The sequence below is a fragment of the Neovison vison genome, chromosome 1 (assembly GCF_020171115.1).
Source record: "Neovison vison isolate M4711 chromosome 1, ASM_NN_V1, whole genome shotgun sequence".
In the NCBI taxonomy this organism is placed as follows: domain Eukaryota; kingdom Metazoa; phylum Chordata; class Mammalia; order Carnivora; family Mustelidae; genus Neogale; species Neogale vison.
In genome coordinates, this window is record NC_058091.1 from 308,146,434 (window position 1) to 308,173,820 (window position 27,387).

Consider the following 27,387-nt stretch of genomic DNA (forward strand, 5'->3'; position numbering starts at 1 on the left):
TGCCTTCTTCTTTCAAAGCAAGTTCTGGTTGGAAGAGTGAGCAGGGCCTTTTCGGGCAGTCAGCACGCCTGCTTACTCCGTCATAACCATAACATGCTTACCTGGGACTCACCTTGAGTCTTACGTAGCTCCCACAACACGTCACGGGTCCCATAGGATATTACAAGCAGTTTGTGAATGAGACAGCCCAGAGCAGAATGACACACACGTTGTGCCTGTCCACTCCACTCACGCACATGTTCCAAATGTTCCACTAGCAAAACACGGGGCCCCTCTGAGTGTGGGATCGTTGTAATCTGGGACCACGGCAAGGTCTTCCGCCCATGAAGCCCACCCTGGTAATGTCATCTCAGAACCTAAGGGGAGACTGAGGATACAGAGGGGTGTGACTCTGCGTGTTCCCCTCGGGCTGTCGGAGTCTGTGGTGGTAATGAAAAAGTTAGTGATATTTGTAAAGAAGAGTATGGCAGACTTTATTCGAGGTGGGGGGCTGCTACAGTGGGGTTTGCAGTAGGGGGAAAAGATGGCACCCAACTCCGAGTACTACAAGGAAAAATGGGAAATTTAAAGCCAAGGAGCAGGGCGGGGTTCATAGGATGGAAAGTTACTCAGAGGAACCATCAGGAACAAGCGGGGGCAGGGGGATTCTGCCTACCTGACTTAACAAGATTCATGCTGAAGGCAAGCTAGGTGAGCAGACATCACCTGGGGAACGGTAGAGGCTGGATGGAGGGCTGTCAGACATCAAGCGTGGGGGATTCTGGTTAATCTGACTCAGCAGGATTCTTGCTAGAACTAGGCTCTGCAAGGAAGGATGTAAGAACCCATGACGGGACCTAGTCCTAAAGAGAGCTCACAGGAGCCTGACTGAAGTCTGATCAAGGAGAGAATGGTTGTCAATGGGACGCCACACCTACCCTTCAGACACAGAGCTCTTCCTGGCCCCAGGAAAGAGAACACAGAAGCTCCAAGATAGCAGCGGTAAAGGGAGCGGGTTTCAAGGCACCTTTACATGGAGAATGGATAGGTAGATGCTAAGGACCTCAAAAACGATTTGCGGGAAGAGAACGCTTTAAATGTCTTAAGAACATTAATAGATATTCCAATTCATGGATTTTAAACCGGTTTTATACATTTGGCAGGCAGTACAGTTGTCTCGTGAGCTCTCACGTTGAAATGCTCATTCTTTCTTAAAAAGAAGACTCAGGACAAATAAAGGCGCCCTGTGGCGGGAAGACAGGGAGACGATAGGGAGGCCCATCCAGCATTTCCGTTTCAAGCATCAGATAGTAAGTGCTGGAAAGAAGGCAACTCTTAATGTATGATTCCCACCCCCCACCATAAATACGGAGAGCAGCACACAGAGGTAACCAAGGAAACCAATTTTCAGGAGTCGGGATAGCGGGTAGGGGGTGGCGGAAGCAGATCGGCGCTGGGGCGGCTCCCCTGTGAATTAGCAGGAGGAGCGGGAACGTGTCTGCCAGGTGCAAGCCTAACTTTAATGAATACGTTTGCAGAGAGCCAATGAATTGTATCACACAACGTCTCTTGGACTCGCATAGAATGCACTCAGACTTGTATTTTGCTCTAGTATTGTAAGCCAAAAATACTATTTTTAATTTTCCCCCAAAACATATGGCAGTGGAAGCGAACACAGGGTCCTGATGAGCAGGGAGCTTGGATATAATGGATGAATTTTCATTCAGAAGCAGCACGATCCCTTCCCTCTGATTGGCAGTGGGCATTATGATTGGGATATTCTGTGCCAGGGATAATGCCTTCATTCACAGAACAAAGCAGAAAAGAGCCCAGGGCAGAGTCGCTTGAGTTCTGCCTACCCAGAACGAAGAACAAAAAGGATAATCAGAAGTTTGCCGTGGTTTCTTCCCTTTTTTTTTTTTTTTCTTATTTCTTCTTTCTGTCTTTGTTCCTTCCTTCCATTCCCTTTACTCCACTCTTCCCAATGTTCTTTGAATTCTGGCTTAATTATTCATGGGAATAAATGAATGGCATATTGCATGTAGAGAAGACAGTTCAGGGAAGAGAAAAGAAAGCATACCAAACCCTACCCCACTATTTTTTTTAACCTTTTTATTTTGAAAGGATTATAGGGTCATGGGTAATCACAAAATGAAATACACAGGGACATATCCTGTAACTTCTCCCGGTTCCCACAGCATCAGTGGTGTGACTGTGGAATACAATATCACAACCAGGACACTGACATTGGTTCAATCCTGTACTTCCTCCGTGTTAATTACCTGCATTCGTGTGTGTGTGTGTCGTTCAGTGCAGCCTTATCCCATCGAAGCTTTGTGTAAGCACCACCACGAAATGGAGGGGGATTCCAGCACCATAAGTCTTCCTCTTACCCTTTGTAGTCACACCCACACTCACCCTCCAGCCCAGAACCCTGGCAACCACTGATCTAGTCTTTAGTTCTATAATTTTGTTATTTCAAGAATGTTATTTCTCTTTTTCACTCAGCAGAATTCCCTTCATATCCCTCCAAACTGCCGTTAATACATCTACCAATAATCCATTTCTTTTTATCGCTGCCTTCTCCTCCTTGGCATGGATGTATTAGCTTGCTCAGCCATTCACCTGTTGCAGAACACTTGGTTGTTTCTAGTTTGGGGCATTTATGAATAAACTATCAACATTTGTGTACCCATTACAAGTTTGAACTGAACTTCAAATGGCTTCAAAAACCACTGCTGCTCATAGGAAGTGAAAGCTCTAGAATGCCTTGAGAGTTGTTCACGAACATTACATGATTTCTGCTCCATAAGGACACTGAAATTGAAACTTATTTTTACAAATCATGTGTTGTTACTCGAAGACAGAAAACAAAAGATTCAGACTTCTCTTTTCTGTGAAAGAGGCAATGGTTATTTGCATAAATTTCCATTAAATACCTAAGAGGTGTTAGCTTCTCTTATATTAATAAAATCGTATCACTTTCAGTCAAATTCAATACCCAAAATCGTATCACTTTCAGTCAAACCCAAGGTTTGACATATCCGTAATAGACAACACACCTATGAAGAAGGAAGGCTGAAGAAAATCAGGGCATTTTATTTATGTATTTTTTAAAGATCTTATTTCTTTATTTGACAGAAAGAGAGCACAAGCAGGGGGAATGGCAGGCAGAAGAGGGAGAAGCAGCCCCCTCGATGAGCAGGGAGCCAGATGTGGGGCTCCCTCCCATGGTCCTGGATTATGACCTGAGTCTAAGGCAGATGCTTAACCGACTGAGCCACCCAGGCGCCCCAAATCATTGAATTTTAGAGGAACAGAGGATTGAGGGACATCCCCCCACACACAGTCTCATACAGGACCCCAAGAAGCTAAGAAAACATAAACTTGACCCCTCCTATTGTCCAGAGATGTCCCCAATTCTAAGGAGCTCCCTTCATGGATCGGACCCTAACAGCAGAGATAATTTTGGAAGACTGAATTTAAAGACTAACTTTTGGAACACCTGAGAACTTTCATATACGTACTACCTCTCAGCAAATAAAGCCACTACTCTTATCTTCTTCTCCTGCCTCCAAAATCAGTTATTAACGATCCAAGTGCAAAATGGCCACTGAGCTCTCCATTCATTCTCAGGCTCCGTGAACGAAGCCCTGAGATTCACCAAAGATCCAGCCGTGGACTGTGGCAACGTGTAATTCAATAGAGGTATACACTTAGCACATAAACTGCATAAACGATTCAGTTTCTGGTAGTTTGGAAGACATTCCAAATATTACAAGGTCTCAGAGTTATTTAATTAATAGTGTCCCTGGTCATCTATGGGACATTTACTACCTCCCGGTTTATGGAATGCTCACAGACAAAAGTATTCTGATTACTTTATTGTCTAACATGGCTGGCATTCAGAAACTTTGCTTCAACTCCTTCAAAATTCTCATGTGCTAGTGTAAGCATTTAAAAAGCTATCTAACTCAGGCATGAGAAATCTCCCAGAAAAACCACAGAGGGGAAGCATATAACGCGAGAATTTACTAGTTTATAATTTGCCAATTGTTCCTTCTTCTGAGATAGAACTCCATACACAATCAGTCTCTTGTGGCATGACTACAATTTACTCCAAAACTAGAAAAGCATGCGAAGAAGAGAAACTTGAAAGTACGCCTTTCCCATGGTGAGAGCTTGACTTTGTGTAGATAGTGGGGTTAGGGTGTTGAGCCGAGGGCTGATTCTTTGCAGTTGCCAGAAACTGTTAGTGCGTATTTTTGAAGGAATTAAAACAAAACAATTCTCGGTCATTCCCGGTTGTGTGGCTCTGACTGGCCCGTGCACAAACCTGACATTGTCGTGGGACTCTGTGATAAACGTTGAGACCCGCGTGGGTCCTGGTTATGGCGTGGGAGCCTCTCTGGGTTGTTTCCATCATTTGTTAGTCCCCAACTCCAGCAAAATTAACTTAGGAATGTGAATTTCCCCTGCCTCAAACTAAAAAGAAATTAATAATAGCCACTTGGGTCTGATTTATTTTCTTCCAAGGTTTTGAAAATAACAAATGGTCTTTCAGGATTTTTTGTGTTTTTTTTTGTTTTGTTTTGTTTTGTTTTGTTTTGTTTTTAACTGTGGCAAATACAGGACCAGGTGCCCGCAGAGAAATTCAGTACAGGGCTGACGGGCAAAATTATCGTTTCAAAGTGAATCATCTTTCCATGGAAATCAGAGAGTGCCTTTTTTTCTTTACAGTGTTAGTGTAGAAAAAAGAAAAGAAAAGGTGGACAATTTAAATTGTGCAAAGCTTATCATGCACTGGTGTGATGGTATTTATTGGTCCTCAGCCCGGACAAGTTGAACTTCATGTGATGGACCTAGCGAACGTTCAGTTCCGGGTTGACTGTGCTCCTAGCTTTCTGCTCTGCATGTGGAACTGGCAGCTTCCTTTTTGTTTATGTTAATGCCTCCTACGCTCTCACACTGTTCTGTGCGTTTTACGTACGTGAGTTTTCATAAGCTCCCTATAGGAAAGTCTAGTAAATCTCCATTTTATAAATGGGAAAACTGAGGCTTAAAAAGATTGAGTGCCATGCTCCAGGTCCTATGCACCTGTACGCAGAAATGCCTTAAATACACTTTTTCATGGGAAGGTTCTCCCAGCTTTGAGTGCTGGTCCCCCACACCCCCATCAGACTAGAGTCCCACACCCCCATCGGACTACAGTCCCAAGGAACTGACCCCTGTTCCGTACACCCGAAGCCACCTCGGGCACTCACCATGAATGTGTGATGACTTTGTTTCCCTTTTCTCCAGGACTGACTGTGACTGACAGCCTGGGCATAGATGCCACCATGCCTGGGTATCTTCTTAATGCCCACTGTTCCCTTTTCCCCATGTCTGTCCCCCATTCCAACCTTCCCATGACAGACTGCAGTGGCTCCAAAGGATAAAATAATTTACAAGTTATTTTAATATGATAAAAATTTTTTTAGTTTATTTTTAATGTAGATTACATAACCTACAAGTAAGTCATAACCTACAAGCCATAAACACCGCTCTAACGATATGTAAAATTCCATATTTGCTCAAGACCTGCCAGACCCTGTTCACCTGATAAATACATCACTTGATACAAACTAATTTATTGAACTCTCCTGGTTTGGGTGCTCTGTGGCCCTCTGGCTATCTGTTGTAGCCCTATAAACATTTTTATAATAGCTGTAAAATATATTTCTAATGGGATTAGGTAAAGCAGAAAGAGGTTGTAGGATCTAAGAAAGAAATCAACATGCCAGTTGCATGACAGAGAGATTAGGACATTCATTTGGGAATATACCACGATACAGATAGCGACCACGAGGCAATAGACTGAAGAGAAATCAGTCGCTCAGGAAATTTTGGGAGAAGCAGAGTTACTCACCAAGCCTGACAAATATGGTCTGGGTACAGTGCACTGAGCTAAAAAGGCAGCAGCTGCCAACCACCCAGGTCCTCGGGCTACCCCTTCTCAACATTCTCACCGAGTACGTGACATTTCCGCAGTAATGGGGAGTTTGGACCAAGGATATTCTGTCTTGCAAACCAGTGCCCTTCTTGTGATGTGTCTGCATGCAAAACTGTATAGGAGGAAGTGTTTTATGGTAGAGCATAATTTTAGGTCACTCAGACATCATAAACGTAAGGCTAAATATTAGTTCTGAAACCATTCCCTTCACGCTAGTTTCTCTGGCTTCTGTTTTAGGTACATTGCTTAACTTGAAAGAAAACCAACAACAAAACCCTCATAGTTCCTTACCTTTATTTCATTTTTAATCAAATTGTGAGCAATGGGGCGCCTGGGTGGCTCAGTGGGTTAAGCCGCTGCCTTCGGCTCAGGTCATGATCTCGGGGTCCTGGGATCGAGTCCCGCATCGGGCTCTCTGCTCAGCGGGGAGCCTGCTTCCTCCTCTCTCTATCTGCCTGCCTCTCTGCCTACTTGTGATCTCTCTCTGTCAAATAAGTAAATAAATCTTTAAAAAAAAAAAATTGTGAGCAATGATAGGCCACGAGCCACAGTGTAGGAACTGATGCTCTCTGGGTGTCGGAATGCTGAAAAAGGAAATCAGGAAAGATATTTGCACTGGTTTATGACAGACAGTCGAGCTCTGGGACTGCTTGGCTTCGTGTCGTGACATTAAGTGAATTCTCTGAACGATCATCCGTTTGTTTGTTTGTTTGTTTGTTTGTTTATTTATTTATTAGACATAGCCTGGAGGTGGATGTGGAGGCTGTCCTGCTGGAGACGATGAGGGTGAAAATCACTTCTCGAGGAGCTCAGAGATTATGCTTTGGTTTGAACTAGTTTTTCCCCAACATCATACCCGCAGAATTTGAAAGTTACTGGTTGCTTGCTTGAAATGTTTGAGCTCATATCAAAATAGCAAAGGTGATCCTGTCACTTCTATCGCCTGAAAAATGGAGAGAAAAATAATTAGAGCTCTAAATCCTTTCTTTCCCTCTATTATTTGGACTTAACCTCTTTCAGATTTTTTTTTTTTTGAATTTCAACTGTGAGTGATTCTAACAGTGATGGGAATATTGTGTAGAACTGAGTTACAAGGAGTTACCTAAGCATTTAACTAAACATTTAACTAAGCATTTAACTAAACATAAATGTAAGAATCATGATGGTTTCCTATTCCAAGGACCTAAGGCATTCCTAAATTAATGTTAATGTTTTCCCTCATTTTTCATGAGGCGAAACATGAAGGATAAAAGAGAAATTCCCTTTAGAAGAAATTCCCTTTCTTCCTTAGAGCTACCCCCATAATGAATTTTCATGTATCCTTTTAATCTGTATTTATATGATTTCCCTTGATGATAGATAGTTGAAAAACTAGTTTAAACTAAAAAAAAAAACTTTGTGTGTGTGTATATGTGTGTGTGTGTGTGTGTGTACATACGTGTGTATATATACAATATTGTTTAGTCAGTGTTTTTAAAATTCACATGATTGGAATCAGGCAATACATGTGTGAAATTTGCATTTTCCACTCTATATTTTGCTTTTGAGACCTATATTGATACATTATGGTTTTGGCTAATTTAACTGCTGAATAGTGTTGATCCCATATATATGTTTTATATGCATGCAATCATATTCTTATATTTGTCCATTCCCCATTACTGATCTCTTAGGTTGTTGCCTTGGTTTTGCTACTGCCAACACATGGGCGTGCACTGACTTGTCCAGGTGTCCCGAGCATAGGGGTATGTGTTTCCTTGGAAATTCTGCCAACAAGCAGAATTACCGAGTGACCCGGCCTCTGCATATCAATCATTACAAACTATTGACTCATTGGTCACTCAAGTGACTGATATACTCTTTCACGTGCAACGTGTGAGAGTCCTTATTCCCCCACATCCTTTCCCACACAGAATACTGCCCGACTTTCTCACTGTTTGAAGCCTGTGGAAAATAAAGAATTGCTGTCTGTTTAGTTTATATTCTTTCTATGGGTAATAGGTTGGAGTATCTTTTAATGTGTTCAGTGACCATTGCTTGTAGATTTTTATCTTCTGTGCATCAGCTGTATGTAAATTTATGCATCTCTCTTCTATTTGACCTTTAATCTTTATCTTAAAATGATCTGTAGGAGTTATTTTAATGTTCCAAAAGCTAACCCTCTGTAAGTTACGTGCATTGCAAATGTCTTCTCCCGGGACAAGGCAAGTTTTTTCAACTTGGTTTGTGGTTTTACATTTATTTTTTTGTTTTCATCACATAGGAGCTTAATTTTGATGTCACCAGATGTATGAATAGAATGGTAGTTTCAAATGCAGCCTCTAGAACAGGACATCCAGGGTCATAATCCCGCGTCCACTGCTTCCTGCAGGTCGGACCTCCCACCAAGTTCTTGAACATCTTTTTATTTCAGTTTCATTAGCTATAAAATGGGAGAGCAGTATATCTGTCTCAGAATATTGCCTGGTTTAGACTGAGAACAATCTAAGTGTTAGCTATTGGGATTTGCACTTTAAAAAAAAAAAAAGATTTAATTTATTTACTTAGAGAGCAAGTGAGAGAGAGAAAGCATGAACAAGGAGGGGGGAGAGGCAGAGGAAGAAGGAGAAGCAGGCTCCCCACTGAGCAGGGAACCTGATGGGGGCCTCGATCTCAGGACCCCGAGATCATGACCTGAGCCAAAGGCAGACACTTAACCAACTGAGCCACCCAGGTGCCCCAGGATTTGTGCACAGGTGCCCCAGGATTTCTGCTTTTAATATATTATATTTATTAAATATATTTAATATATTATATTTATATTTAATATAACTCTTCCCTAGCACTACTGATTTACCCACACATATATGTATATGTTTAAAAGTTAAAAGTTAGGTAGTCTTTGTTATAAATATGTATTTCGTTCATAATAATTGGGTTCTGGAAATTGTACATAGTTATGTTTAAATACATACTGACTACTCTAAATTATATCTCTACTTTATTAAATTTAATTCTTTACAGATTACTTCTATTTCAAGAAACAGCATTCTGATAGCAAAGCAAATTTTATTTTCTAAAATTTAACATGCATAGAAGTTACAGCTGCTTCAAAAATAACTTTTACATTATACTAAATTGAACAATACAATTGGGAGAAAGTTCACCATGAGTAATTCCTAAACAGCTGAAATAAGAATGTGTGGGATACAGGCATAGTCAGTGTTTATCGGATGAGTAGATAGTTTGTTTGCTTTTTAAAAAATCATCCATCCAAAAGCAGTTTTTAACAGAAGGAATCAAATGTATAAGATATACAATTGCACAGATTCCCCTAACAGAGTGAATGAAGCATGCACTTAATGGAAATAAAATCCAAACCGGGTTTCTCTTGGGACTTCTATTTTCTCTGATCAGTCATACTTTTAATGCATTTTAACTGTGCTAAAGGAATCAGGAAACCTTTTAAATGATTAATGCTCTTTATCTGGCCAAAAGGAAGGTTCCTGTGCTTTGAGAGGCTAGTTTCATAGTCACTGGGAATGGCATTCTTTCAGTCATGATACAAAATATCTCTTCTTGTTTCTGTTGCATCATAAAATTGAAACACTTTTGAAAGAGATGAGCAAAAAAGTAAATATTATATAAAACTGGGATGTGTAGTCTTACACATAAAATCACCCATTATTGCGGATGAGCAGATACATCTCACAGGATGACTAAAAGCTGTCACACCACCTTATTTGTGTGAGAGTGACCCCGGACATTCTCTCCCTACGCAACACTGTGGAAATGGAAGGCAGAGAAGCAAGAAATACCTTACAGCTTCAAATACTGCCACAGTTCTGTATTACTCAGTGTGACATTTAGTCTACAGAAACAAACCCCCCTCCAGCGCAAGAGTTTTCACACAACAGTGCTTTATTTCTCACTCATGCTGTGCCTTCCCGGGGCTGGCAGGCATCTTCCTCCTACTCAGGGACCCATCTCAGCGGGGATCGGGAGAGAAAGAGAGCAGGAGGCTCTCACGCCTGCCCTTCTGTGCTTGGGGCAGGAAGTGGCACTTGTCACTTCCTCTCAAAGGCCTTAACATGGCCGCCTCTGCACGCACCGGGCATGAAGTGCGCTCTTCCATGTGCCTGCGAGGAGAGGAGTGGCGAGTGCAGCGTCTTCCTTTGACTTCCTCTTATGGCTTGAGGTGGAAAGTCACTTGAGTATGTCCCCCTCCATGCCTTTTTATGGTGAGCTAGGAACAGGAGCTTTGCAGTGGGACAGGTTCATTTAAGTCGCTGTTGAGCAACTTGGGATCCGTGTGGTCAAATCATTCAACACCAATAACCCTTTATCCGCCATCTGTCAGAAGAGCATTGTGGTTGACTGGAATTAGTGGAGCCAAGGTATACAGTCCGTCCTTTGTGAAGGGCTGTACTGGCCAAAGGAGTGTAGCAGCTTAGAGACAGTAGTGAATCCTGGAGGGTGGAAGGAGCGACCATTTGTATCATATCAGAAAACTATTGTATCAGTTTCCCCGGGCTGCCATAACAAATTACCACAGCTGAGTGGCTTAAAACAACAACAACAACAAAAATGTAGTCTCCCAGTGTTGGAGGCTGGTAGTTCAAAATCAAGGTGTCAGCAGGGCTGTGTTCCCTGTGAAGGTTCGGGAGGAGGGGAGGAGCATTCCTTATTTCTTCCAGGTTCTGATGGCTCTAGAAATTCTTTGATGGCTCCAGCCATGACTTGGCTTATAGATGCAGAACTCCAATCTCTGTTTCTACTTTCCTATAACCTTCTCTTCTGTGTCTTTCTCCATTTCTATCTCTTAGAAGGACAGTTATCATGGGATCTAAGATGATCTCATCTGAGGATCTTTAACTTAATTACACCTGCAAATATGATTTTTCCAATAAGTAGCCACACATGGTTTCCAGAGATTTAACGTGATCCTGTCTTTTGGGGGTAAGGGGCACCATTCAGCCTACTACGAATATGAAAGCCTTTTCTATGCCTGTTTAAAATGCCTCTTACTAACCGTGCACACAATTCTTAAAATATTGACTTTAGGATTACATTTCTGCTTTAAGTGTGAAACTCTTAGTTCTATAATATCACTATATAGCTCATACCTTTTTGATACAAGAAGAAATTGGGATGGATTGAATTTGTAAAGTCATCATTTCATGTATCAGTCCTGTCTATAGTTTTCACCATAGTGAAACCATTTCCCAGTTTGCTAAAATGGATTGGTTGAGGAGAAAGATACCCTGTAAAAGTCACTTGTCCCTTAAAGGATGATCCTTGTGTTCGTGTATATCAGTCATAACTTTTTCAAACACTGATTTATTCCAGAATTCCCTTTTCCTTGTCCCTCTGTAAATGTATTCAGAAGCCGTCTCTGAGGTAGAGATTAAAGGTCTCAAATCCACTTGCTGTTGTGGAACTGATGAGCTATTCACAGAAGCTCTTGATCAGAGTAAAGGTTTCAGTGAAATGAGTGTAGAAAATCATTCTCAAAATGATACCTGTCAGTAATTGGTGTCTGGATTTCTTACCAATTATTGACATATGAAAAGGGGGCATGTGGAAAGTATTTGTATATATAATGAAAGAGTCATGCATATTTAGAAATTTTAAAATTATTTATTTAATTAATAAATCATTCAAAAGTTACCTACGTTGTCTCCATAGATGAACCCTGGGTAGTGTCTTTGGGGTATCATGTATATGAACCACCCTTTCTACGTATGTCATTGTATCAGATGTGTTGGTAAAGTGAGATTTGGGGAACTGTATATTCACTGGGTGGTAAAGTGTTAAAATGTTTAAATTACCTCATTTAAACTAATAATCCGCTGAAAGGAACTGCTCGTGTGACATGTCTGGAAAAAGGTATACATTTATCATATCTTCTTTGTAATGAACAAGGAGGCTATATCATTCCCAGACTACCTGACAATGTCTACAGGAAACTAGTCAGCCTCATATTTTAAAGTAACTAAAATTGGGTAGAACAGCATAACAGCATTTGAGTAGAAGCTATTGTAAGGCCTGAGTAGAATAGGTTGGGCTTGGTGGAAAAAAAAAAAAAAGGTGGGGAGGAGCTAGCTACTCTCTGAAAATTACAGAATGGTGTCCGTTTATAACATGCTAGTACCTGTGATAAAAGAGATATATATTAAATGGATTAAAGTTAAAAGTGCATCAGAACAGAATCTCTTTTCTCAGTAAAGATTAATAATTAAGTAATTAACAAAAGTCACGCCTTGGACCTATGAGTGTATTATTACTCTAATGCACTTCTGTGTCTCATAGGCCTTGGTTTCTAACCAGTGCATTATACCTGTGTATTCTCTTTTTTTACAGTTCAGCAGAAGAGCAGTTTCACTGGCAGTCACAAGGTAAGGCACGGTTCTTTGATGAAACTTAGACTTATTTCTACATTGTGTCTTTATTGATTGATTTCCTTGTGAACTTTAGGAAAAGACTGATAAAAATGGACACGATAACCCCACAACACTAAAATTAAATGATGTTGTGATAGCTCATGATTTCCAAGAGTTAAGTTCTCTAAATTCCCTAGAAACTTTTATGTTTTTCCTGAATACATGGAATTGGCTGGCCTTGGCTTTTGCTACTGGTCGACTAAGAATTACAGTGTGAAATGTAATGAGGACTTCACGGAGGAAATGTTTTTGGTTACGATACTTTTTGTTACTAAAAAGTAGCCTAAAGCTTTACGAATAACAATATCGTGTGTTCATTCATCACTTAAAAATACTGTATTTCAGATGGTCAAAAAGACATCGAAGACGAGCTTACAACAGGTCTTGAGCTGGTGGACTCCTGTATCCGATCACTGCAGGAATCAGGAATACTTGACCCACAGGATTATTCAACAGGTGAAAGTAAGTCAAGGGATAATTATGCTTGAAGACAATTAAAATATAAGAGTGTTCTTTATTCTCATATAATTGACCCAATGAGTCATATCTAATAGGACCTCAGCGCGTGTTTATACTTGTTTTATTCATTTCACTCTACTCTCCCCTAATTTTTCCCCACATTACCCCACCCCAATTCACATTAATTACGGGCTCTCTTAAATCAGTAATTGGCTCCTAGATCTCTCACCAATTACTGACATAGTGGTGATTCTCACCAATACTCTGATCTCCTTTTTGGCATGTTTCGAGACTGTCACCATATATTTGTTTAATCAATACAGTGTCTGCTTTAAAATTAACCACGAATGCATTACTTACACAGATCATTTTTGGTAGAGATCTTAACAGTATGACAATTATATAACAAAATAGAAGAACTCAATATAATATATTAGTATTATGCTATATTTCTATATGTGGCCATCTTGCATTGCATATTAACCTCAGCAGAATATTTTAAAATTTATTCATCTCCTCCTAATCATATATTTTTCAACCATAGTGGTTGAGGCATAGGAATAAAAGTGCTATGAATTGAAACGAGCTTCACTTTAATAAATCATAAAATTCTCTTGACTTAGCTTAATAAAATCCCTCAAAAAGCCAAAAATTAAATCATTAAAACATATATTACCCCAATCATTTTCTACACCAGAACTCATTGGAGCATTTTATTTCTTCATTTAAAAAAATAAAATTTCCTTGAATACCCACCAAGGTTTGTTATTTAAAAGGAAGATGTAAGAATAAGATAACATTCTGGTCTTGAAACCATTAAATTTACACATTAATTCACTTTCTCTATGATTTTTATAATACCACTACTCTTATGATAACATCATTTTGAGTATCTAACTGTATTTAAACCTATAGGTGTTCCCTCAATAAAACTCCTAAAATAAGATGCATGATTTGTAAGTATCCTTGTCCTCTGCATTTTATATTTAAAAATCTAGAATTATTATTTATCTTTCAGAGTCAATAAATATATCTCCTTTTAGGGGTAGGTGCAGTTAGAGTTATACTTAATTAATATACTTAATTAATAATTAATAATATAATAATATACACACTACTCACTTTGTTCAAGTAAAGAAAGCAAAGGTAAAATGAAATGTGCCTTGGGAGCAGGGGTGATAGTAGATATTACATTTTTCCTATAATAATAGATAAGCATATTCTATTGTGAGTTTAGGAGAGGGGATAAACTTCAATACCCAGAAGGTGCAGAAAAAAGAAGGAAAAAGTAAAATAAGAGACCCAAATAAGTTAATATGGAAGGAACAAATAGGTGAGCACACTCAATTCTTTTGAAAAGGATAAAAAGGCAAGTTTGTAATAAACAAAGATAAAATAATCGTATTTATAAGGGACACACTCATATGAATGAAATAAATGTTGAAGTTACAGGAGCAAAGTCGCAACAGCAAATACCACAAACATGAACTGGGACTGGGAAGAATTTGTGAGATGAAGTGGAATTTAATGCAGAAGCCCTAAGCAGGGTCCAAAAAGAATTATTTAAGTGAAAATGTCTTAACTTTTAAAGACACACTAAAAAGTGAACATGATGTACCAAACAATATAGTGTCTGGATATTAGAAAAAAAATTATTGAGAATGAAAGGAGAAATCGGTTAAAAAAAAAAATTCTATTGTGAACATGTCATGCACATGTCTCAGAATCAAACAGAATACTAGAAGAAAAAGATGCATAAATAATTAACAAACCAATGTAACAGATATATTTAAAAAGTTAGGGGTGCCTGGGTGGCTCAGTGGGTTAATCATCTACCTTCAGCTCAGGTCTCGATCTCAGGGTCCTGGGATTGAGCCCTGCATCGGGCTCTCTGCTCAGCGGGGAGCCTGCTTCCTCCTCCCTCTCTGCCTGCCTCTCTGCCTACTTGTGATCTCTGTCTGTCAAATAAATAAATAAGATCTTTAAAAAAATAAAAAGTTAAATCCACTGAATGATAATATATATTTGTTATACATGTTATACAGGAGATACTTATTTATTTTTTTGAAGATTTTATTTATTTATTTGATAGAGAGAGACACAGCAAGAGGGGGGACACAGGCAGGGGGAGAGGGAGAGGGTGAAGAAGGCTTCCTGCCAAGCAGAGAGCCTGATGTGGGGCTCAATCGCAGGACCCTGGTGGGATCATGACTTGAGTCGAAGGCAGATGCTTAAGGACTGAGCCACGAAGGTGTGCCCCAGGGGATGTCTATAAAACCTGATCAGCTATTGGGCAGTAAAGAAAATTCTAAAAATTGAAAACTGTAGAGAGGCCGCATTCTGTAATAATAGTCCAGTAAAAGGAATTAAGAAACATAATTTTGGATCTACTGAATCAAAATAGCAATAAAACAGAAAATTACATGCTATTTAAAAAGCAAATTAAGTAGCAATATTTAATCATGAAAACATAAGGGTATGGGGAAAAAACTGCACTCAGAATAAATCTTAACTTTATTATTAAAAATAAAGACAAGGTAAAGGAATGTTGTACTCGTTGGGGGAAAACCTTAAAAATAGCTAAATAAGCCAAAAGAAGCTAGGAAGATGGGAATAATAAAAGTAATGTGAAGGGGCGCCTGGGTGGCTCAGTGGGTTAAGGCTCTGCCTTCGGCTCAGGTCATGATCTCAGGGACCTGGGATCGAGCCCCACATTGGGCTCTCTGCTCAGCAGGGAGCCTGCTTCCCCCTCCCTCTCTCTGCCTGCCTCTATGCCTACTTGTGATCTCTTTCTCTGTCAAATAAATAAATAAAATCTTTTAAAAAAAAAAATAAAAATTTAAAAAATAAAAGTAATGTGGAGATAAAGCAAAAGAGTAGAAGAGATAAATATAAGGAGAAAAGGAATAAATCTATGAACTTTTAAATAACTTCAAATCAACTAATAATCCTGAGCTTTCCTAATTGAGACACTGTGCTATGCGTGAGAGACATGGAATGAGTTTTTAGTGTACAGTTTTGTTTTCCTGTAATACATGTTCAAAAATTATTTACAAAAGACATACCTTTGTTACAGGAACATTAAATACTCCAGTAGGGTAGTTTTTTTGTTTTTTGTTTTTTTGGTTCTTGGTTTTTTTTTGGAATGTATTTGGCAACTGTTGAATTTTTGTCTTTTGGAAAGATTAGTTAATTCGTTTTATTATGTACTGGGTTATCTTTTTTTTTTTTTTTTTTTTAAAGATTTTATTTATTTATTTGACAGAGAGAGATCACAAGTAGGCAGAGAGGCAGGCAGAGAGAGAGAGAGAGAGAGAGAGAGGAAAGCAGGCTCTCCGCTCAGCGGAGAGCCCGATGCGGGACTCGATCCCATGACCCCGGGATCATGACCTGAGCCGAAGGCAGCTGCTTAACCCACTGAGCCACCCAGGTTATCTTTTTGAAGGATTTTAGCTGATTGTTTTTCTTGTAGGCCCCTGCCTCCTCGTTTGAGATAAGAAAAGTAACAAAGCAAACAAAACAAAAAACAGGTGATAAAATCACCACCCACAAATTTTATGCCAAAGGATCTAAACCACAGTGAGATGTGGAGTATTGTTATTCTTACGATACCTTTGTTCTTTTTTTTTTTTTTCCAATTTATTTATTTTCAGAAAAACAGTATTCATTATTTTTTCACCACACCCAGTGCTCCATGCAAGCTGTGCCCTCTATAATACCCACCACCTGGTACCCCAACCTCCCACCCCCCCACCACTTCAAACCCCTCAGATTGTTTTTCAGAGTCCATAGTCTCTCATGGTTCACTTCCCCTTCCAATTTACCCAAAAGCACATACCCTCCCCAATGTCCATAACCCTACCCCCCTTCTCCCAACCCCCCTCCCCCCAGCAACCCACAGTTTGTTTCGTGAGATTAAGAGTCACTTATGGTTTGTCTCCCTCCCTATCCTGTTCTTAACATTTCCAGGGTCACTTTGAGACTGAACTAATTGAGTAAAATTTAGGAGGTTCATATAAAAATACTGCGTGGGGAACTATCATTTCAGGGATCAATTATGACTAATTTTAATTGTTTAGATGGTCATAAAATGAAAGTCTCAATTGCTTTTGTATTTGTACCCAGCTGGCAAATAGAGTCTACTCAAAAGAGTTACACCAAAGAGACGTTAATTCCGGGACTATTGACAAAGGGGTGGGCAAGATTAAGGGAAGAGACATGTCTGGGGAGGTCCTCGGGTCGCAGCCACAGAGGGAAGCCCTTACCACCGTTGGGTCCTGAAGGAAAAGTCCAGGGTATAGTCCAGGCAGAGCGAAGAGGCAGGCAGGAGCAGAAGAGTAAGTGTCCTAACTTTCTCCTCCCACCTTCTGATGCCGCCGTGCCCCTTCTTGGCCAAATTCAATCCTAAACCAAGAGAGCAGGGGACCCCATGAGACAGTGTATGTGGAGACAAGGTCAGAGAAGACTGTGGGGAGCAAAGCAAATAATCAGCACAGCTTCCCATTAAGCAGTGGAACAGCAGACCATGTTGACGCTCTTGTTGTATCAACTGAACACATAGGTAGTGACTTTCTGACACATCTCATATAATGAGTGTGAGCCCGTCAGATTCTGAGTCCCCCGTTACGGTGATAACTCGATGGGTTCCTTCCCGGAAACGGCATGAGATGGGTCATGTTGAACTGTACCCGACACACGGGCCTTTGAGAGCCAGGCTCTTAGCCCTTTCTCAGAACAGCACTAAACACAGTCTAAAACCCTTGAAAGGGACTGGATGACCAGGCTCAACCCCCAAGCCCGCAGTGTTGAATTTGCCATGTTTAAAGGCTTTTGTTATTTTTCGTTCCAAGGTCTGATTAAAATAAATGTGAGGCTTAGTAAATCCATCCTCTTGACCCTAAGGCAAGCAGTAACTGCTCTCCTATATTGACTATAGTTCATGTACTTATCCATGTTTTCTAACACTTTGCATTTTTTAAAAAGTGCTATCCTAAACAGTATGTAAATCATGTGTACAACCTTCGCCACCCTGCCACTATTTTGTGGCTGCCGGATGTGTAATTTCAGTTCTAACAAATGCATGTCACAGAGTCACTGGGAGAATTTTTATTGCTTTCCTGGGGGCGAAATATTACTGATAGAAGCTCAGGGCCATTAGGTTCTTACATAATATACAGCTTGACCTGAACTTCCATGGACTAAGCACCTTTTTTAATCCATGCATCTTGGGAGATAGAACCTCAGAGATAGGGTGATATATCTTACCCCAAAATTAACAAAATTATTTGCCAACCAAAATCAGAAGTAGAATGGACAACTTGGAAGAAAATGACTTACATGTTTGTAGATAATGTTAATTTGCTTAAATATTGTATTTTGAAATAGTTATTATTTCTCTCTGTAGCATATTGACAAGTTAAAATTCCACCATGTTCTCAAAAATCCCAGCATTCAGGAGGAAAAAGAAAAAAGAAAAACTTAGGAACTTAATATATTCTGAATGTTATAGTTTAAAAAAAAAAAAAGGAATGTTGTTCTGAGGTTTCAAATCATAATATATTCAAAAAAATCAAGAATCAGTCTTGTAGGTTACTGTTCTGAGCAGATAGAATATAAATAGAATAATCCTACGTAGTTGGACAGAGGTGAATGTATTATATACTGTTGATTTACAATCTGTCATTTTTATTTAATTGCTGTGATTACACTTAATTGTTATGTAGTGAGAAAATTGTTGAGGGATCAAGTTACTATGATGCTGGAAGTATGACTCAATATATTCTTATTCAGTAATAATAGTAAAGGTAAGAGCCATCCTTATGGAGTGAATATTTTCATAATTCCTAGTAAGCCAAAGTGGTTTAAGAGTATACGATTTTTATAATAATTAAAATAATCAAAATGATAAATATATTGAGCTTGTGGCTCGCAGTATTGATATGCTCAGGGAAGAGAACTCGTTTCTTTTATTTCCTGTGATGGTGGAAACTAATCCTTAGTTAAACCCAACTTAGAGCTTCTGGGGAGGGGTACAAGATTACCCATCCCACCTTGGAGTCAGAAGCCCTGGGTTTAAGTCCTGATGCTCCCACCCCCCATTCTACCTGTGGTTGAAGACTTTCATCTGGACTCTGGAGACCCCAAGTCTTTCCCTGGAAATGCATTTATTCATGTTAGTTGAGTTCATCTTTGGATTGTTCATTTCCTGTGAAATCACTTTAGATTTTGAAATGCAAATGAGACAATCTCCTTTCCAGAAGTTTGTCATGGTTCCAAGTCTAAAATTGTCCTTAGATACTATGTGCATCCATTTGTTTCCTCTCAGAATTCACTCACCCTAACTTCCTCCACTACCTTTGGTGTTGTAAGGCCCATAGGGAGTCAACAGTAGCAGAAATGGAAGACACGAGCAAAAGTCAAGGGAAAACACCCCGGGTGGCACACAGGACGTAGGAATACCCTCCTAGCAGCTATAAGTAATTTCCCTTCTGGATACTACCTCCACCTGGTTTTCAACTAACGTTCAATTTCTTTTTCTTTGATTTCCTTCTATCGCAGAGATGTGTAAAAAAATCTCTGGACTCTTCTAGTGTTCTCCTGTGGAAGGAGGGGATTTAAAATTTTATACAGCATATATAGAGTTCTAAAACATTTAATTGCCTGTATCTTAAAAAGAATATAGATGAATGCAAGACCATAACTAAATAAATAAATAAATAAATAAATAAATAAATAAATAAAGGCAGGTTATATTTTTTCCAGAGAAGCAAATGTGCGAAGTGAAGGGATAGACAGGCATAAAGTACCAAGTGTTCCTTCTCCATCCCTGAAGCAAGGGAGAACATGAAACAAAATTCTCATTAAAAACATCATTCTCTGGGCGCCTGGGTTGCTCAATCGGTTAAGCATCCAGCTCTTGATTTCAACTCAGGTCTTGATCTCAGGGTTGAGTTCAAGCTCTGAGTTGGGCTCTGTGCTATGCGTGGAGCCTACTTAAATAAAACAAAATAAAACAAAACAACAAAACAAAAACCCCATCATTTCCACCTGTGTTCATAGGGTATCCTGGAATCAAGCACAAAGTTTAAATCCTGATGGAAATTTTTAATTTAAAAAAAAAATTGGGTTTTGAAATGGTCAAGGCACCTCAGTGCCCAGAACACAAATATGAGGATCAAAGAAAAGCTACTGAAAGTGAGGAAAGTATCAGAACTCGCGTGAGTATGAGAAAACTCACATGTGTACCTCTTATTCCAAGTAAGTTTAAGCTGACAAATTTATCCGGAAGCCATAAGGAAGAAATGACCACTATAAATGGAAGTGATTAGTAGTTCCATTTAAACAAAAGTCAAAAAGTCAAGAAGAGGCTGAGAGGCTGAAAGCTCCCATGAGAAAGTCAGAGCCAGCACACTTTTTCTCAGGGGACAGTGGAAGAAGGGGAATCCTGGTAATACCTAGCTGAGACGTCTTGTGGGATTCCCACAGAAGTTCCAGCACTAACACGGGCCATGATCAAACAAGTCACTTCAACTGCAACTGATGTAATCAGCTCTTATCATGCTGGGGTTTTATTGTATCACTGCAAGCACAGGTGGGCGTTACAGTCATTCATTTTTAAATGTATGTATTAAATACTTCTTCAAAGCAGCACAAATAGTCTCTGCGCTTGTGGCATGTGCATGCTAGGCAGAGCAGGCTGAAATCAAGCAATGTGAACACTACAAGGCCAAGTAAACAATTGCTGTAAGCGATGACAACTCAGTAAGAGGCGGCGTAGAATAGGGTTCTCAGTGTGTACTTGGGAATCCTGCGGCATCCTGAGACCCTTTCAGAGGACCTGCAAAGGGATAAATTTCCACAGTAATCCTACGACCATTACTTGCCTTTCCATGGTCATTATCACACCTGAGAGTAAGAAAGTCTCATAAGAGCAGAGTCAGTGGAGCTTTCCAGATTCTGCATTTTGGTGATGGCATTATTGCCATCTGTTTTTTAATTTTTTTAAAATTTTATTTAATTATTTGACAGAGAGAGAGATCACAAGCAGGCAGAGAGGCAGACAGAGAGAGGGGAGGGGGAAAGCAGGCTCCCTGCTGAGCAGAGAGCCCAATGCGGGGCTCCATCCCAGGACCCTGAGATCATGACCTGAGCCGAAGGCAGAGGCTTAACCCACTGAGCCACCCAGGCGCCCCATTGCCATCTGTTTTTTAAACATTTTTCATTTTTAAAGCAGTAAATAGCATTCTATACCACCCATATAAATAAAAGCTCTTTGTGGTCCTCAGTGATTTTTAAGAGCATGGAAGTGCTATGTGAGCTCGTTTTGAGAGAATAATCAAAGAGGCCAGGAAGACGTCCGTGTGAATGGACGTCAGGAACAGGGACCTGAAAAAATGTGCAGGCAAGCCACACAGATTTCTAAGAAAAAGTCTGGGATTTGTGGCAAATAAAATGCTGGTTCTTAAAGTCAGTGTATTCTACAAATTACAGTGTTTTCAGGATTTAGCTTTTAAATTCTGTTTTCTTCTGAACTGATTTTTCTATTTCTTTTCACAATTATTGATAACAAGAAATATGAATCTATTATCTTTGGACAATTCATTTATGAAGAAATATGAATGATGCTCTTCCTATCTGTGCTACATTAATTTTTTAAATGGTAAATACTCTGAAGATAAAAGTTTACAAGGAAATAGTTGGAAATTGTAATGAGCTATAAAAAATGCTCTTCTGTGATTGTAACATCATGTAAAAAAATCCCATGCATAATAAAATTCTTGAGCTATACATTTTAAACTAAAGTTATACATTTGAAGTTCAGTTTGTGATGTCGTTTTGTTCATTTCCCTCTATTGTATACAGCTGTAAAGAAACTAAGTGAGTTATTGCATAGTGTGAATGCAGTAACGACCTTCTATTTATCCATATACAATAGTCAAACTTGAAAAAGCCTACTAATTAAGCCAATAGCCTTGACTGAATCTAAATCAGCTTAAAAACTAAATGAGTACTTCTCTAATCCTGGGACCACTAGAGTTTTAATTTTCACATAAAGCATTACACATGGAAAGCCGGTGACCAGACAAAATTGATATTCTGCAGACAGACTTAGAAATGAAGGCTAGCGACACACCTGCCCATGGAACAGACGCGTCACTCGGAGCTGCCTTGCATAACAAGCCTCTCGAGCTTTTTCCCTCCGTTGATTTTAGGGATGGTGGATGGACTTAACCACTATTTTCAGTGAAATTCTTTGGTGAAACTCCTACTTAGGAGCTGTTAAAGTTACTAATGAAGATTAGAAGAAAATAACCAGTTTAACGCCACCAAGCACCTCTTATTCCAAGTAAGTTTAAGCTGACAAATTTATCCGGAAGCCAGAAGGAAGAAATGACCTCTATAAATGGAAGTGATTAGTAGTCCCATTTAAGCTAAAGTCAAGGGGTGCCTGGGTGGCTCAGTCATTTAGGAAACTAACCCTTTGTTTTGACTTGGGTCCTGATCTCGTGGGTTGTGAAATCAAGCCCTGTATTGGTCTCCCTCCTCAGTGGGGAGTCTGCTTGAAGATTCTCTCCCTCTGCCCATCCCTCCCCCACTTGCTTGCTCACTGTTTCTCAAGTAAATAAATAAATATTTTTAAAAAATAAACAAAAGTCGGGGCGCCTGGGTGGCTCAGTGGGTTAAAGCCTCTGCCTTCGGCTCAGGTCATGATCCCAGGGTCCTGGGATCGAGCCCCGCATCAGGCTCTCTGCTCAGCAGGGAGACTGCTTCCTCCTCCTCTCTCTCTCTCTGTGTGCCTCTCTGCCTACTTGTGATCTCTGTCTGTCAAATAAATAAATAAAATCTTCAAAAAAAATACATAAAAACTTCCTTAAAAAAATAGATAAACAAAAGTCAATATTTTTACTTGTGCAATTAGATATGACTAAAGTGCTTTGAGCTTATTAAAATCAATTTGGTAATCTGACAACTTTTCTCATTGACAACTTTTCTTATTGATTTTGTGATCTCTAAAGCCCATTTGTGTATGTATATATAATTTCCACCAACTACTTCCTTTAATGCAATATTTTCTATAAAAAAAAGATTTTCTTTTTCTGTTTATTTGATGTTGCTCTAAAAATTTACTCTCATTTATTTTTTTTTAAGTTTTATTTATTTATTTGACAGAGATCACAAGTAGGTAGAGAGGCAGGCAGAGAGAAAGGGGGAAGCAGGATCCCTGCTGAGCAGAGAGCCCAAAGCGGGGCTTGATCCCAGGACCCTGAGATCATGACTTGAGCTGAAGGCAGAGGCTTTAACCCACTGAGCCACCCAGGTGCCCTATAAAAATTTACTCTCATTTAAAGCACAATAATACGTAACCTTCAAAACATTTTATTTTTCAGACATAGAGCATGTGCATAATGGTGGGTGGGGCAGAGGGGGAGGGAGAGAATCCCAAGTGGGCTTCATGCCCAGTGTGGAGCCCGACATAGGGCTGGATCTCACGACCTTGAGATCATGACCTGAGCCAAAATCAAGAGTCAGATACTTAACCGACTGAGCGACCCAGGCATCCCAACCTTCAAATCGTTATTTAAATTAAAAAAAAAAAAAAGATTTTATTTATTGATTTGTTCAGAGTGAAAAGAGAGAGCACAAGTATGGGAAGCGGCAGGCAGAGGGAGAGGGAGAGGCAGACTCCCTGCTGAGCAAGGACCCTAACTGGGGGGCTCCATCCCAGATCCCTTGGATCATGACCCAAGCCAAAGGCAGCCACTCATCGGACTGAGCCCCCCAGGCATCCCAACCTTCAAATCATTCTTAACCTTCCACAGATACTGGTTAGCAAGAGCATGGAAATGAACGCAGACTCTGTCAGTTATAGATGAATGTGAATCTCGTTGGCAGTATTTCTCACGGTCTACAAAAAGATAAGTTTCTGTAACATTTTGACAGAATCGATTTAATCTAAGAGTAAATGTTTCTAAATTTCCTGCCAAATGCACATCTAAACAAAGCTGCCGGTCAGGAGTCCGGTCCTGGGAGTGTCCCCCAGTTTGCGTGTTTATTATTCCTTTGATAATCCTGAACTAACAGCCTCAACAAAACCTTCATGGAGTCCCTGTTTGAGGCATTGCCTGACTCTAATAGTTTATCTTAGCGCATTCCTCTTAGTAGCACTTTTCTCTTTCATGGTAAAAATGATCCTTTGGAATTAAATCGGTAACCACCCCTTAGACTCCCGGTCTGATTCTTGCGGCTTCAGCGCCCACTATTGGTGACTTTGGTAGCTACAGCTCTGTCCTAAAGCGTTGCTTTCACATAATCAAACTTGGATCTTGGAAATTACGTAAGACCTAGGAAGATTCAGTTTGTTGGGTGATGTTTGAGCCAGTATTGAAATCAAGCCCTTTCTAGCTATCTAAATCCCCACCATCTCCTCCAACTCTGTAATGTAAAAATTAAGCCCATCTTGCTCCAAAACAACGAGGCCACGACCCACACCAATTTTCCTTCTGGGGAATGTCGCATCGTTGGGAGTTCCTGCTTTCCCACTCTCGTTTGTGAATATTTGCTGGGTTCTGGGACAGGTGCTCAACTAAAGGTGGCCAGAGTTAGCAAGTCCCAGTAAACCATCTTCACGTTAACTTGTAGAAAGAGAAGGCATGTGCCTGATGATGACAAGGGGGTCCTGTCTGTGGGGTTTTCTGAGGAACCTCCCAAGCTCCCAGGGCAGTGCTCGCAATAAGCCAAATAGTGGCATCACCTGGGCTCTCCTTCACTCCTGCCCACTTAGTCACTAAGTCCCCTTGAGCTTTTCTTTTCAGATGCCTCTTAACTGTGTGCCTCTCTCCCGCTTCCTAAAGTAGCCACCAGTTAAGATTTGCTCAGTTACCAAGAGTTTCCTTTCTCCTCGTGCTGCAGGAAATCCCTGGTCCTAGTCTCTCCCTTATCTGCATAGAGCCCTGCTGCCTTCACTGCAAATGTTCAGAATTCTGCTTGCATCCCATTACCCTCTTTCTGGAGAACCTGTTGCTGTGTAATACTGTACAAATCTCTGTTAAGTCACTCAGATTCCTCTGAGTCTGGTCTGTTCAGAGGGTTATAGAAGCATGGTGGGGGTAAGGTGGATTTTCTTGGAGCTTTCAGGCATCAGGGAGGCTGCATGGAGGAGGTGGCATTTAAACAGCTCTTTAAGGATGAGCTTTAAGGTTGAAAGAGAAAGGGATCTCAGGCTGAGGGGACAGAGAGAACATTTGCTTTCTTGTCTCTTGGCTCAGACAAGGGTTTGTCTGGGTTTGTTTTTAATTTTAAGCAGGCCATTTTAATGATCTATGTCTCAAATGTCTCATTTATAAAGTGAAGGCTCATGAGGTATTGCAGGAGAATGTTAAGTGATATATGGGACCGTACTGTAATAAGGTTTTCAGGACAAACAAATCCCAATCAAGGTTTTATTATGATCAGACCATGTGGCTATGTAATTAGATAATTAGATACTAATACTAAAAACTGACATTTGTAAAGCAGTTTATAGTTTTCCAAGCGCTTTCACATCCATTATCTCATTAGGTGCTCAAATTTGCCAAGATTAAAATTTGTGGAGGCAGAATGACAGAGTGTGGTTAAGAACACGTGCTCTGATGCCAGACACCTGGCTTGCTCGCAGCCCACTGTGTGGTCTCAGTTTGTGCGACCCTCGGTCCCATTGACATAAAGGGGGATGGTGGCACCTTCTTCCCTGGGCCTTTGTGAAGATGCGGTGAGCTAACAGATATCAGCTGCTCTGGACAGTTCCTAGAACTTAGCAAGTACCCAGGAAAGGTCAGCTGGTATCATGGGCCCTTCTCTCATGTACTCATCATGTTCCTTTCATAAACACAGAGGTCTACTGAGTCCTAGTCCTGGATTCTGTGGCCTACAGAGTGACTTAGCAATGCCATACTGTAGGCTTCCGGCCTTTTCCACGTTATTGCAAGACGCAAAACGTTATTGCAAAACTTCATCCATAGTTGAATGAAGGTTCACTGTTTTCTGGGACCGGTATTTCGTTAAAGCAGACATGGATTAACAATTCCAGAAGTAGTCTTTTTAAACCTGTGCAAACAGAGTAAGAGTGTATCATCATGAAAACTCTCGAATTTCTAGCTCAGTTAGGAAGAAACGATATATTTTAGTGTATATATACGCTAATACGATCTGTGAGTGAGTCTGAATTTTTATGTAGAAAATTAGCCTTTCAAGCTTTCTATCTGTTCAGGCTGACCTCTGTCCTACTGATGGTGGACAGCAAGCTTCCCCAGCCAACAACCAGAGTCTCTAAGGAGAGGTTCATTGGAGAAGTACCGCAGCCTGGGACATGAAGATTTCTCCTGTTAACAAATTCGCTTCTCTTTAGGGGAGAATTTTTCAACCTTAAAGTATCGGTCTGTGTCTAGGACTTAATGCTGCTTGGATGGCAAACGGCAGCTACTCCTGGACTTGGGGATAGAAGATGAGGATTCGAGCCTCATTTTCATTTTTTCCAAGTGTATGACACTGGCTGACCAACCACTCAGCCTCTCCATGCTTCTCTTTGCATTTCTGAGAAATCATGAAAATGACTCAAGGAAAAAAAAATTTTTTTTTTTTTTACAAGTTGCTATGTGGTTTCTAGTCAATTGATGATGTTGGAGACACTGAGATATTATGGAGATACTGACATTACACCAAAGAGACATGGCTGCAGGTATCCTTCTGGGGTCCCTGGCGTGTTTTATGCCCCTCAACTCTGTCATTCCCTTAGACGTTCTCCTCTCTGTCCAGCTGGAACTATTGTGTCTTGATCAGATCAAGGACACGTACTGCCTTGAATTTTATCTACCAGACAATTGTTTCGTCTCTTCTTCCTGGTGCCCTTGGACTGAGTCCTATCGAGCAGATCCCTGGGCTCAGCTTTGAGGACTGTCCCATAATGGGGAGGGGCCAGAATGAGCAGAGATCACAGGCAGCGCCCCGGAGGCGTACTCACACCAGAGGGTAACTTGCTTTCGGTGCCGTGGTAGAACGTGGTGATCCACTGCTGCTCATAGTTCAGGTTTCTTCTGGAACAATTAATTACACTAAAGGCAACATTCAGTTTCCCTACATGGAATCTGAAAGCCCAGGCTCTTCTCTCCGCAACTTAAAAAACCCTCTTCCCCCACCCCCGTCCCCTGGAGATACGCTTTGTCTCCTCACCACTGTGGTCTAATATTACCTCTGGCCCAAGCCTCTAGCCAAGACTTGATGGAAAGTCAAAAGTTCCGGAAAGGGAGGAAAAAAAAACCATCATTTAAAGCCTGAGACTGTAAGTGCTTTCGAAACCTCTGGAAAATTTGTATTTTCTACCTCAATGCACAGTAATGTTAATAAAGGTCATCAAGAGTTAGTTATATGTAAATTTGACTTCCATTATAAAGTAATTAAGGATTATCCTATAATTTTAACCTTTTTCATATTCTCACATAGCTTTACTCTCTAAAATTGGAATGAATAAATGCTGTTCATCTGAAACCCTAGTGAGCAATG

General features: G+C 40.3%; 1 protein-coding gene across 4 annotated transcripts in view; it reads left to right on the plus strand.

Moving 5' to 3' along the window:
* The window catches only part of CTNND2 (catenin delta 2), a 906,151-nt gene that overhangs the window by 486,881 nt on the left and 391,883 nt on the right, over positions 1-27,387 (plus strand). For all 4 annotated transcript variants that reach the window (XM_044233797.1, XM_044233772.1, XM_044233780.1 and 1 more), the window contains 2 exons: positions 12,314-12,348; positions 12,739-12,855. In XM_044233797.1, coding sequence (XP_044089732.1) covers positions 12,314-12,348; positions 12,739-12,855 — 152 coding nt within the window. The remainder of the gene's footprint in view (positions 1-12,313; positions 12,349-12,738; positions 12,856-27,387) is intronic.